Source organism: Podarcis melisellensis (assembly GCF_964234715.1).
Source record: "Podarcis melisellensis genome assembly, chromosome: 16".
NCBI classification, from domain to species: domain Eukaryota; kingdom Metazoa; phylum Chordata; class Lepidosauria; order Squamata; family Lacertidae; genus Podarcis; species Podarcis melisellensis.
The window spans coordinates 12,439,538-12,452,956 of NC_138533.1; the positions used below are offsets into that span (position 1 = coordinate 12,439,538).

The 13,419-nt window shown below is 46.3% G+C and overlaps 3 protein-coding genes across 6 annotated transcripts in view; 2 read left to right on the plus strand and 1 right to left on the minus strand.

Moving 5' to 3' along the window:
- The window catches only part of TRPT1 (tRNA phosphotransferase 1), a 130,278-nt gene that overhangs the window by 102,649 nt on the left and 14,210 nt on the right, over window positions 1-13,419 (plus strand). The window lies entirely within an intron of this gene.
- MACROD1 (mono-ADP ribosylhydrolase 1) overlaps window positions 1-13,419 on the plus strand; it is a 320,217-nt gene that overhangs the window by 44,441 nt on the left and 262,357 nt on the right. The window lies entirely within an intron of this gene.
- FLRT1 (fibronectin leucine rich transmembrane protein 1) overlaps window positions 1,652-13,419 on the minus strand; it is a 163,456-nt gene continuing 151,688 nt past the window's right edge. For all 3 annotated transcript variants that reach the window (XM_081891503.1, XM_081891502.1, XM_081891501.1), the window contains 2 exons: window positions 5,806-6,163; window positions 1,652-3,905 (listed from right to left, as the gene is read on the minus strand). In XM_081891503.1, the coding sequence (XP_081747629.1) occupies window positions 2,220-3,905; window positions 5,806-6,111 (1,992 nt within the window). In that variant the 5' untranslated portion in view covers window positions 6,112-6,163 and the 3' untranslated portion in view covers window positions 1,652-2,219. The remainder of the gene's footprint in view (window positions 3,906-5,805; window positions 6,164-13,419) is intronic.

Below are 13,419 nucleotides of genomic sequence, written 5' to 3' on the forward strand. Positions count from 1 at the left end.
TAATAGTTCTTGATGGACTTATCCTCCATCTGTTTTCCCCTCCCCGTCCTTGCTTCGTGACACTTTCCAGCTAAGTAATGGGTTGTATCCACCTAAGTTATTCTCTGAGTGGACCCACTCTACTGTTAGTTGGGACTTAGATGGATGTGACCCAGTTCCTCACCACACCCATCCATCCCAAAAGTCTTGTGGGCCTCTTTAATCTACATCTGCACTTTTGGGGGGACAAACATGTGCAAACCTGACCATCATGTGGAACAGCAAAGCTCTCTCCTACGAATTCAGACCAGTGGTCCATCAACCAGATTCAAAGATGCACCTCCCCAAGTTTCTCCAAACTTTCCCAGCCCTTTTCCTGAAAGTGCACCACCGGTAGTGCTGGGGATCAAATCCAGGAGCCTCACACAGACTCGGGGTATGTGCATTAATGCTCATTTCACAGCCCCTTTCTTGTAGCTCATCCTGCCAGCAATTCACAAGATCTGAAAAGCTCAGGCAGGCAGACATGCAGGTTGTCATACTGGCTCAACTATAGCAAGTGGCAAAACTTTAGGTGTTCAAACACAGGGTGGATGTGGGTTTGAATTTCCTTTAAGCCTCCTGATTTGAGCAGGAGAATCTCTTATACTAACACCTCTGCAACTTTTGAACCTGCTCTTGGGCAGGGGAAGAACCAAATTCCAACATGGGCTGTTCAGATATCCACATTGGCCAACGTGAAGGCAGGCCACCAACCACATGTGGTGGCCATTTGCCAGGGGCTCAGTACTCCACCTGATTTTGCCCCTTGCTTTGGATTGCCAAATAATCATAAACACCTGGCAGGCAATTGGATGTGGCCTCAAGGGCCTGCCACTGTGCCCAACACCTGCAAAAATTTATAGATTGTCAGTTGGACACTCAAACCTTATCCCATCAGGGAGGAGGCAAAAAATAAATGCATACAGTAGGAGACCAACAGAAACCCTCAACCATCTTAGTGATGAGCTATTGAAAAAGGCCTAGCTGGTCATTTTCTGAGTTGATGCAAAAGAAAAGGACTTGAACCAAAATCCTGCTTTTCTCGTCTTTCCTTAACATCTCAAAAACCATTCACACTCTAAATGTGAACCTGAGATTCATTTAGGATTTCCAGAGCCCCCACCTTGGAAGGAACATCTTGCGAGTTGGAAGACGCTGGCCCATCTCCCATTTCCATGTCAGTTTCTTTCTTTCTTTTTTCTTTCTTTTTGCTAAAAAGACAAAGAGCTACGAGTTGCAGTTATTCCTACAAAGAGAATATTCTTGAATGATTGTCCCAAAGGATAGATGGGTGAGGAGGTAACCAAACAGAGATTTCTCTTATGATCAGTCTGTGTTGAGCAGAAGAACAAAGTTGACGGATTCTGAGTCTTGCAGAAAGGGGCTGAGGGGAAACTTAAGTCAGGTGTGGAAGGGGCAGGTTTGGGGTTAGGGTCTTGTTTCAGAACTCCAGAAAGATATATATATATTGCCAATGCCTATTTTGTTGTGGTGGTTGTTGCTCAACTTTGCATGACAAATTTGGAACCTGTAAGGAAAGCAGAGTTATGGAATGCAAAAGGAGAAATGGAAGCAGATTCGCATGGGCCCCCTCCCCCCCTATGCAGTCAACAGTTTAGCCGCCAGGAAAGACATTTTGATGTTTTTTTATAATCTAACTCCTGAACAAAATAGAGGATTTATACAGGAAGAAAGATAAAACAGGTAGCATTTTTGTTTTTCATTTTCACTTTCCCCCTTCCCTTCTTCCAGGTCTTTCCCCTGCCCCCCTCAGGGGGAGGGGTGGGACCCAACAACAACCCAATGTTCCTTGATGGTCTGAGTTGTATGTTTATGTATTTTTTTAATCTGGTATATTAAATATAAATTATGTCTTTGCTCCACTCCATGTCTACTTTTTTTAAAACTTTTGTGTGTGTTTCTGTTGGTTTTCTACAAAATAGGCTTTGTTTTTGTTTGCTTTTTCTTTTTTCTTTTTTTTTGTAAAACTTTCTTCCCCTCCCCTTTTGTTCCACCTGGTTCTGCTTGGAAAATAGTTTTTGTGTTTTGCCATTTTTTCCCCACATTGGCAAAAAAAACAAAACCTTGGTGTACGTGTTCGTGTGTGTGGATAGGGAGGGGGGGTAAAAACAGAGAAGTGGTTGGGCAGTTGAGGGGATCAGGAGGGATGTATGTGGGAGGAGGGAGGGGATTCTACATCATGTATACGAGTAGTCTATGTCTGGAATTCCACCGTCTCTGTACCCACGGGTTGTGCCGTAGCCGATGGTGTGGGTGCTTTTGTAAAGACTGGTTCCATTGGATGGGAATATGGTATGGATGACGTACTCCTCCTTTGCCCGGTGTGGGTTGATTGGAAGCATCTGCAACCCGGGGCCTCTGATTTCCAGGATGGAGTTGTCCTTCTTGGTGCCCGACTCCACATAGTCATCTTTCTTCCGACTGCCTCGCTCCCGTGTCAGCAGCTCTCCCGTCCGGTGGACATACCAGCAGATGGCAGCCAAGACTAGGAAGAGGAAGACCAAGGACACCGCCCCGCCAATGATTCCTGCCAATGGCAGCCCAGCCATTGGGTCCATGTTTTGCTCATGGTTGAGGGTGGTGGTGGGGCTGTACATGTCTGCCGTCTCGGCCTTGGCACACACTGGGGTCTCATCAGGCACATAGGTGCTGCCCGTCTCCATGGTGACCATGCAGATGATATAGGTGGACTTGGGCTCCAGGGCTGTCAACAAGTACTCTGTCTTGTCGCCTTGTACCAGGGTCTCTGTGATGGAGCCCACGGCTGGGCTGTGGCCCAGGCGCAACCAGCTCAGGCGGAAAGAGGCTGCCGGGAGCATTGCCTTCCAGCTGATGCGGATGCTGTCAGCGGTTAGCGGCTTGACGTTCAGAATCAGTGCTTTGGCTCCAGCACCGGTGGCCATTGGGTAGTCAACATTGGAATCTGGCAGTTGGATGCCAGGCCTCTTGGCCTTGAGGGTGAAAAGGGAGCCCTGCGGGGTTGTGACAGCAGCATTGCTGGCAGTCGTCTTGGCTGCCACCACCACTCCCGAATTGCTCTGCGGGCCCACGTCAAAGCACTCATCCATCTCATTGGTGATGTCCTTGATGGCCATGCCTCTGACCTTATCGGGGCCTTGGCACATCAGCCCTCTCACATTCACCACAGCAGCCCGGGCCTTGACCCAGTCCCTCAACCACATGAGGTTACAGCCACAGTACCAGGGGTTGTTCCTCAGCAGGAGCTGGGAGAGACTGTCAAGGTCATCAAAGAGACCCTTGGGCAGAGTGGTCAGGTTGTTGTTGGACAGGTCCAGCTTCTCCAGTTCCCTCATCTTGGAAAGGGTGTTGTAGGGGATGTGGCTGATGGCATTGTCTTGGAGGTACAGCTTTTGCAGATGAGCACTGGGCAGGTTAAGAGGTGGGGCTGCCAGAGAGTTGCGCACCAGCGAGAGCTCACTGAGGTTCTGGAGGCGGCTGAAGGTGTCGTCTGCAATGCGCTGGTTGGCCAAGAGGTTGCCATCTAGCACCAGGCGCCGCAAGCTGATCAGCCCCTTGAAGGCATGGAGGGGGATGGTGGATATGCGGTTGTCATCCAGCCTCAGTTCCTCCAGGGTGCGGGGCAGGCCAGAGGGGATGCTGCTGAGGTGGTTGCGAGAGAGGAAGAGCAACTTGAGGCGTGTGCTGTCCGCAAAGGCATCGTCTTCGATGCTGACAGTGGAGACGGAGTTGTCGTCCAGGTGCAGCTTCTCCAGGAGAGGGATACGCGCCAGGGAGTCTCGGGCGATGGTTCGGACGTTGTTGTCCTGAAGGTGAAGTTCCCGCAACGAACGGGGCAGATTGATGGGGAACTCATCCAGGTCATTTTCATAGAGGTAGATGACCTGATGGGAATTGAATTAAGAGGAAATTCAACAGGGCAGAAGTAGAGAATGGAAATGGTGTGCAAGTTTTTGTTTTTTTTAAAAGCTGCATTTAACACTTCCTCAAACCTGAGCAATTTGGGTCCCAGTTAGTCCATATTAAAATGCCTGTCATCAGCCTAGAAATCATGAACTTACCACAAGGAAAACGTGTTTAAATTATCACATTTTTTCAAAAATAGGACTTGGCATTAAACAGGCGGGGGAACTTGAGCTTCAAACATAGTGTGTAAATTCGAACCCTGTGCTAAAAATCAAAGTATGCTGCTAAACATACCCCAGAACCCTTCTCAAAACCAAAAATCCACATGGAATCTAAAATGTGAACATATTTTGAATTCCAACATGGATTTGGGTGTATCTACTCAAAATAAAAAATAAGAAGAAAAAGTTTAATCTCTAGCCCCAAACATTTTCTCCAAAGTCTAAGGACCATTTGGGCACTGTGGGAACCTGCCTTTCATGGGGTCAGACCACTGGTGCATCTAGCCCAACATCACATCATTTAGGAGCGAGGAACCTGTGACCTTCCTGATATTTCTGGAATACAACTGCCATCAACCCTAACCATTTTGGCTGGGGCTGATGGGAGTCCAACAACTCCCAATTCTGGTGTATTCCCGTTAGCAGTGGCACTTTAAGGCCTTGGACAAATTAGAGGTATTTATTGGCCTCTGCTCCTTGATATACTTTTAACTGAAGATGAAAAACATTGAACCAGAGCCATTTTTTAAATAAAAAAATACATTTAAAAATAATTAAAAACAATAAAATTTAAAAACAGATGCAATCAAATCACTTTGGGATAGACCAGTCAAAACACAAACACTTTCAGCAGGCATCTAGAAGTCTGCTATTAATATTTCATGGGCTGGGCATCACCTTTAAGAACATAGGAAGCTGCCTTTTATGAGGTCAGTTCATTGGCCCACCAAGTTCAATATTGTCTACATTGACTGGCAGCAGCTGATGAGGGTTGGAGACAGGAGTCTCTCCTAGCCCAACTGGAGATTCCACTGTGGATTGAACATGGGACCTTCTGCATGCAAAGCTGATGGTCTACCACTGAGCTACAGCCCCCTTCTCATGCATTGTAAATTTATGGCAAAACAAGCACAAACATTAATTCAGTGTGAGCTGATGAGGGGTCATAGCATAGCCCAGTGTGTGCTGGGGTGTGTGTGTCTCAGTTTCAATCCCTGGCATTTCCTGTTCAAAGGCTCAGGTAGCAGTTGATGCAAAAGACTCTTCCTTCTCAGACCCTGGAGAGCTGCGGCCAGCCAGAGCAGGCAATAGTGGGTGAGCTCTAATCTCAGATAAGGCAGCTTCTGATACTGTCACGTTTACCTGGTGATTTTTGCATGCTGAACTGGTCTTGTGAATATTCACAAGTTCTGAAACAGAACGTCCTGAAAACTTCTGCAAATCAGTAATTTGAAAGAATTGGGATGTGATGGCAAGTCACCATAATCTGGACACACACTAAGACAGCTTTCCCCAACCTGGTGTCCTCCACTTATTTTTGGACTCCCATCAACCCTGGCAACTGGCCATGCTGGCTGCGGCTGATGCAAATTTGGTCCAGCCACATCCAGAGAGCAACATTTTGGGAAAGCCTGTATTACAGTGTCCACAAGACTGTAGTTCAAGACACCAAAGTCTGAGCAAAACATTATCAGGTTAATCCTTGGGGAGAGGGAAAGTGTCCATCAACGTAAGTTTCATAAACCAAAGATTTCTACAGCTACTATTTAAGAATTCTGAAGGGGAGAAAAAGTTGGGTCAAGCCACATTCAGCCTCAGCTCATTAATGAAGATCAGCCACCCTCTTTCCAAAAATAAAGTTCCCCGGTTGTACAACCTGAACATTTAGCTTTTTCTTCAAGGTGGAGGGGATGCCGGCATTGTTGATCTGATTGTTCTGCAGGTATAGGGTGGTGGCATCATCCGGGATGTCAGCTGGGATGGAGGTCAGGCCCCGGTCATTGCAATAAATGAAGCCGTTGTCGCAGCGGCAAACAGATGGGCAGGTGGTGCTGTCAATCACTTCGCTCAGGAAGGCAACCAGGCCGTAGCAGAGGAACAGCCAGTCACGCAAGTCCATGGCAGCTGCTGTTGTCACCACGGTGGCTGTCACCACAGCGGCTGTGGGTGAGGTGGTCGCCATGGTTTGCAGGGGTGGTTGGTGCTAGGCTGTCCTGCGGTTAGGCTTTTGGAACCTGCAGATGAAATGTTTTTATTTTATTTATAGTCTTGTTTTTTTTGTTTTGATCTCAAGGTGAAAAGATGCAGGGGGAGCCTAGCACCCCTGCCATGCAGTTAGTTTCCCTCCCTCCCTCCCTGACTACCAAGTTAGCAATTAATTCAAAACCAGGGCTTAGCTCCGGAATATGTCTTCAAATCCAGGGTTTCAACCCTAGGGTTTATAAAGTGCAAACTCATTTATATATGGAAAGCCAGCATGATATAGCAGATGTGGGATGTTGCAAAGTTCTAATCCCCACTCAGCAAGCGATCTTGGACCAATTCACTCTGTCTTAGCTCAGCCTGCCTCCACAGGGTTCTTGTAATACTAGAGTAGGGGCAAAGGTAGCCAATGTGGTGCCCTCCTGATGTTCTGGAGTACAATTCCCATATTTCCTGACTGGCCTTGCTGTCTGTGGCCGATGAGAGTTGTAGTCCAAAATGTCTGGAGGGCACCACTTTGAGTCCCTTAAGAACCAATGTTTTATTAAGTGACAATAAGCATTTGCAGAGCGCCTTTTCCCCTCAACGCAGCATAAACCACAAACAGCACCCACATGACTTTGATTAGACCGGACTGAGTTTACTGCACAGACAATATGTGGTATTGCCTGCCCCATACTATGCCACTTCTGACTGCAGGTGTGTCCCCCTGACCCCATAATCAAATGTTCCCTGCTTGAAAAAAGCCAGCACTGGTTGGAGATGGCAAGGCTGAAACCCTTCTCCTTGATGCACTTGATTTCTATGGGCATTGGAAGGTTTCATTTCATGCAGGAGGAGAACTCATTCATAAAGTTTTCCCCAAGCCATGATCTGAAGTGATAAAAAGTCCAGGAAGAGTTACTGTTTGCATGCCTAAATTGTCTCCATTAGGGCCTTGAATCTGGTGCCAACATCTAGCAGGATAAATAAGCTTGGGAGAAAGGCCCCACTAAAGGTGTAAATAACTGGCACATGCTAACAAGTTGTGTGTTAACCTTGTTAGGAAATGCCAAAGTCTGATAGCTAAGTACCTGAAAGGCTTTGAATGCCTTTTAAAACAACAACTTTAATTGGTGTGAAACCATTGATTGGATTTTTAATTGGATTTTAATCAGAGTCATGCCTTTCCCCATGAAAGGATTTCAGTGTTGATGGTGACCTGGGCATTTGTTTTAAAGTCCCAGGATCAGAAGGGTACCAGTGGAGATCATCTAGACCAGGTGCTGCGGAACTATAGCTCCCATCATCCCCTGCTGTTGGCTGTGCTTACTAGGGCTGATGGGAGTTATAATGCCGCAATAACTGGGAAAGTCAATGGTTTTCCACCTTGATCTTGACTGACTACAAAGCAGGAGGAAAAGACCATAAGAGAAGGCTGCAAGAATCTCAGCTTGGCCTGTGTGTTCATTTTGCTGGAACAACTACAGTTCTCAAATGCACAATGAGTCTTACCCAGATCCCTGCTCTGAATTTAGCCAAAGTCCTGGGTTGGCCTACAAGCTTTATTCAGGTTCCTCAGCTCTACTGGCTTGCTGTGTCTTGTTCAAGACTATCTGGATAACGGAGAATGTGTTACTGACTACGGAATCCTCCTGCATTTGGAACAAGACCAGTGTGTGGAAATCTGCCACTTTGCCATAAACTTCAATATGCCTCCTTCCCTGCTAATCCCCTCCACCCCGAAAGACAGCATGTAATAGAACAGGGGTGATGGCACTGCACATGCTGCTTCTTTGCCACCCACAAAAGGGTGAAACTATCTTGGTCTGTCATCTTTACAGTGCATGGTCTCTCCCCTTTTGGAGACAAAGCTTAGTTTAAGTTCTATATGGTCCTCGACACACCTTGTACATAGATTTTTTTGTATGTGTGATTGGGATAGACCTGTCAGAGTGCTCAGAGATGTTAGTTGCTGAGAGCCACATTAGCAGCCAAACACATGGTGTTACAATGCTGGAAGTTGCCTATTGGTCTTGAGGCTGAGCAATCGGTCACACACATGTTGGCTCAAACAGCAAAGGGAGGGTGGTGGTGGTAGTGGTATAGACTAAAAGTTGTATCCAGTGTTAGTACTATACAGAGTGGACTCATTGCCATTAATGAATGCAGCCTAACAGGTCCACTAATTTCAGTGGGTCTAGTCTTTGTTGAATACAACCCTTAATAAAATATCGAGAAGTTTCAAGTAATTTAGCAGGTCTGCTTGGGCTTTTTCAGAGACTGGCAGTCTGATTCTCTCTGTATCAACACTGCCAGTCATTTAAGTCTTCGGTATCCACTTTCTCTCCCTTTTCCCATTTAACTTTCTCTTGGGGTTGTGAGTTAAGTGGGATGGGAGTAGGACTGGGTTTTGGTAGAAAGGAAAAGGGGGTTATTAACAATCACAGTAATTTGTTTATATGCAAAACACACACACCAGACAAACACTCTGACAAGGGGAAGCAATTCGGTATTTTGAAAAATGTAGCAGGTGAATGCATTTTTTCTTTTTAAAAAATTCCTTCAACCCTCCTCACTCCCCCACAAAAGAAAAAGAAAACAAGGGACAAAGTCACCTTGGATCCATGGTCTCTTTGTCGACATCTTAGTGTAAACAGCACAGAAATAGCCAGATTTATATCCTGGTGGTTTGATACATATAGGCCAGACCTCTGTATTTCTACCACCAGATTGAAAGAAAGGGAGCAGCCCTGCCACCCAATCTATAAGCGCAGCTCCCAGTGCTAAACCCTTTTGGTAGCATCTGTCAGACTGGAGAAGCTGCTTGCAGTGGCATTATAAATCCCTCTTAAGATGAGCATATAGAGTGGGAAAGCTGACATGCAACAATCACAACCTCTGGGAAGCCTCAATCTTGCATACATGAAGGCCCCATTTACACCATACATTTTGAAAAGTATTGTACCATTTTTTATAGTCACGACTTCCCCCAAATAATCCTGTGAAGTGTAGTTTGCTAACTACACCAAAGGATTCATGTGTTGCCTCCTGCCACTTTGCTTTCAAGTGGGGACTTCTAAAGTACTTCTTCACCTAGTAGTTCAGCTATAGAATTTGCACTCACAAATAACTTTTTTCAGACAAATTACTGGAGGATACAAGGCTATCAGTTGCCATTAATAGCCATGGTGGCTCCGTTCTTCCTCCTCTATTGAAGGCACTTATGCTTCTGAATACCAGTTGCTAGAGAATCATAAGTGGGGAAAGCACTGTAATGCGCAGATGTCCTGCTTGTGGACTTCTCACAGGCATTAGATTGGCCATTGTGAGAACAGGATGCTGGACTAGATGGACCACTGGCATGATCCAACAGGGCTCTTCTTAGATGATGAGGTTCACATCAGAAAATATAAGCCAGGGTGGGCTGCCTGTGGCTCTTCAGATGTTGCTGACCACAGCTCTCATAGCCAATATGGCCAGTGTCAGGGATGATGGGAGCTGTAGTCCAAAGAATAGAGGGCCAGAGTTTCCTCATCCCTCTAATTAGATCTATCTCTCTCCTCACGCAGCTGTGTTGCATCTGCAGGTTTTGGGGTGTTTTTTGTTTGTTTGTTTGTTTGTTTTTGTAACCATGCATAATATCTCTAAGCACTTGCAGAATCAACTCAGAATTTGGGCACACCAAATCTGGTGGAGTTCCTTTTGGCGGAAGGAGGTACGTAGAGGCTTGGCTATTTGACCAAAGTTGTTAGATGGCCTGAAGTGCTCTTCCCCTTCTGCTGAAAATGGAAATAGCAGCGTTTCAGGAGTTGGATGGGGGGCTGGGCGGGGGAATGAGTGCCCTTGCAGCTTCCTCACTGCTGCTCATCAGATTCCCAATTACATTGCATAAAAGACCTTTGGAGAGCGAGGGAGAAAAGGCCTGGCTTCGGAGATGGAGGCCTGAAAGGCGCCTGTCGCTTTAACCACCTCTTTTGGCTGCTCCTTTATGCCCCTGTTGTTTATATTACACGGTTTATGTAGCCTATCAAATTAAGGCCAGTAAATCGCTTTGCTTTATGGCCTCGGTTTTTATTCTCTTGGATCTCTCCCCGAGAGTGGGAAGAAAGCAAAGGAAGCAACAAAAGAGGGGGTAAGGAGTGGCGGAAGGAACAAATGGAAGCTTGGCAGGGCAAAGGGATAATAGAACCATAGACCTGTAGAGTTTGAAGGGACAGTGAGGATCATCTAGTCCAACTCCCTACAATACAGGAATCTTTTGCCGAATGTGGGGCTCAAACCCACGACCCTGAGATCTGTATTCTAGGGCTGTCTCCCAGCTGCCGCTCTTTTATAGACGGGATTCACATGTCAGGAATGTAGGTATAGTGGATGAAAGGGCCTTGGCCCAACAAATCCACTTTAACAAGAGCAAAGGTTTTGCAGTTAGAAAAGAGATGGAGAAACACAAAGAAAAGTGTGGGATGACAACAGAATGACAGGAAAACCTATAACCTCCCTTCAAACAAAGAAGAATGACTGTTTATTAGTTGTATAACCTCAGTGCAAATAAACCATTAGCGAAGAGGAAGCACTGTATAAACTCCACAAAAGCTTTGTGCAAGCAAATCAGGATGAATGCTAAATAAACAGGTTATCTAGGAAGAGGAGTTCAGCTCAGTAGCTGAGCATCTGCTTTGCATGCAGAAGAGTCCCCTGCAGAAAAAAACCCCAATAGGATCTTCAGGTATGGCTGGGGCAAGACCCCTGCCTAAAAACCTTGGATGCTGCTCCCAGTCAGCGTAGCCAATACTGAGCTAGATGGACCAGAAGTCTGACTTGATATAATGCAGCTTCCTAGAGGAGACTGGCCTATTCCTCTTGCCATAGCATTCAGTGGTGATGATGTTAGAGTGCTTCAGAGTCTTAAAGGACCTGAGTTAAGATGGGACGGCGATAAAAGGAGAGTGCTTAATAAAAGAAAAAGGAAGAGTAAAATCCCATGGTTGGGGGCTGTTTATACACTCTCCTGCACCTCCCTACAAGAAGATACTCAAACGTCTGTGCTAAGGGAAGCTGAATTCCACACCTGTAAAAGCACAGCATTGCAGCAGTGTGTAGATCAGCAGCAGAGCACCTGCTTTGCATTTAGAAGGTCCCAGATTTGATTCCTGGTATTATTGGTTGAAAAAATTGGGCATCAGGTGACAGGAAGGACCCATCTTTGTCCAATACCTTGGACAGCCAGTCAAGAGCAAGCTCCACTGGACAAATAGTTTGACCTGGTAGAAGGTATCTTCCTAGGCTCCGCATATGCAAATAACTTACGGTCTGCATTTATCTAACTTTGAGGGCTGGGAGACAGATGTCTGCCAAATGAAAACTTATATTTTCTTGTGCTGGGTGAAACAAAAGATGCTATTGGCTCCTAAAAGGTTAGATTTTTAATTTTGTTTTGCATTTTGCTGTTGGGGAGTTCTGCCAGGGCCATGGCTCTGTGGCTGTAGAAGATTCCCAGTTCAATGCCTCTTCAAGTAGGGCTGGGAACATCCCGTCTGTAACCCTGGATAGCCTCTGCCAGTCAGTGTGGACAATACTGAGCAAGGTGGACCAATGGGTCTGACTCAGTACAAAGCAGATTCACATGTACAAACTTCCGTCTGGTCCTGTTCCACCCATTTCTATGCAATTCTTGCAAGAACAGCTCCTTTTTGTAGCAAATAAAATACATTTAAAAGGGATGGGGAAATGAACTCAGAGCAGAATCACATTTTTTTTTTAAAATGTAAACAGATTCATCTGTTCTCTCTCCCTGTTAATTCACTCCTTCAGTCGCTAATCCATTGCCCCAGCCTCCGTGCTCATCAAGCTGTTCTCCCAGCCCCACACCCCACCACATATGCTCCATCCATCCTCTGTCCTTCCAGCTTTGACTTTTCATCCCTGCTTCCCCCAAGCTGGGCACTCACTCATGCGGGACACTGGCAGCTTCCGCTACAGGAGGCGACACTTTACAGGGCTCCTGCGCATCCCTTTTAACCTCGGCTGAGTTAAACTCCTTCCAATGTTATTTTTTACAAGGCCCTTTTCATGGAAGATTTGAGTCGGCAAGGTGTCTTGCTGGGCCAGTGCCCATTAAATCACTAGAAACCACTCACTTGCCTTGACTTCATTATGCATTCAATTCCTCTATAAATTTTACATTTCCTTTTTCTTTCTCCCACCACCTTCTTTCACCCCCCCCCCACTTTTCTATCTCCCTCTGGCTTATTCTTACTTTGGCCATATTCTCTCCATTATGGAACATAAAATCCTTTATAGCCCAATATTTCATGGTGTCAGATAAGAGAGACCAACTGGACACGGTTTCCAGTCTTTTTGCAAAAAGCGGTGCAGATCCCACTAAAATAAAGTCACCGTGGGATTTCCCTTCATCCCTCCCCCATTCAAAACTTCCCAAATAGCTGTAGACAATGTTTTTAACCTTTCAGGAGTGGCTCTGAGCCCCACAGCATGATATTGCTGCTAAGCGGGCTAATGCAATCAATCTCTGGCTGTATTAAGGGATGAGATTACTGGGAAGGGAGACAGGACTGGCTACGGATGAAGCAGGAAATATGGAGGAGAGGACAGCTACAATCCTCTTCCAACACTGTAGTAATCTCACCCAGCATCGGCTCAAATATTTGGGTAGTGGGGTGGTCTCTTCAGGCAAAGCCTCCTGATGGGGAGCCATCGCTTTTGACCTGGAAGAGGCAGAACATGCAGTCCAATCATTTTATCAACCTGCCTTCAGCCTTCTCAAGTGCCCCAGGCAAAGGGGATAGAGCAGCCCTGTTGGGGCATCAGGCCATTACAGTACTAGGTTTGGGGCCCTCCCAACAAATGCTTCAAACAATCTGTGGAGGACAGCTCTCTATTAGTGCCTATTAGGCACAACTGCTAAATAGAACCTTGCATGTGCTATGGCAATGAAAGCAATGTGCTGAAGATTGCATGACAGGGAAGGGCTCTTGCCTTCCTGTCCAGCTTGTGGAGTTCCCTAGACACATCTGATTGGTCAGTGCTTGGAAATAGAAGGCTGGCTAGATGGACTTCTGGTCTGACCTAGCAAGGCTTTCAAGAACGCAAGGAGGGCTTGCTGGATCAGGCCACAGGCTCATCTAATCCAGCTTCCTGTTCTCACAGTGGCCACCCAGATGCCTGTGGTAAACCTCAAGCACAACCTGAGCACAAGAGCACTCTCCTCTCCTGTGGTTTCCAGGAAGTGTGGAAGCAGAGCCGAGCCATTGTGACTGGTAGCCATCAAAAGCCCTCTACTCCCTGA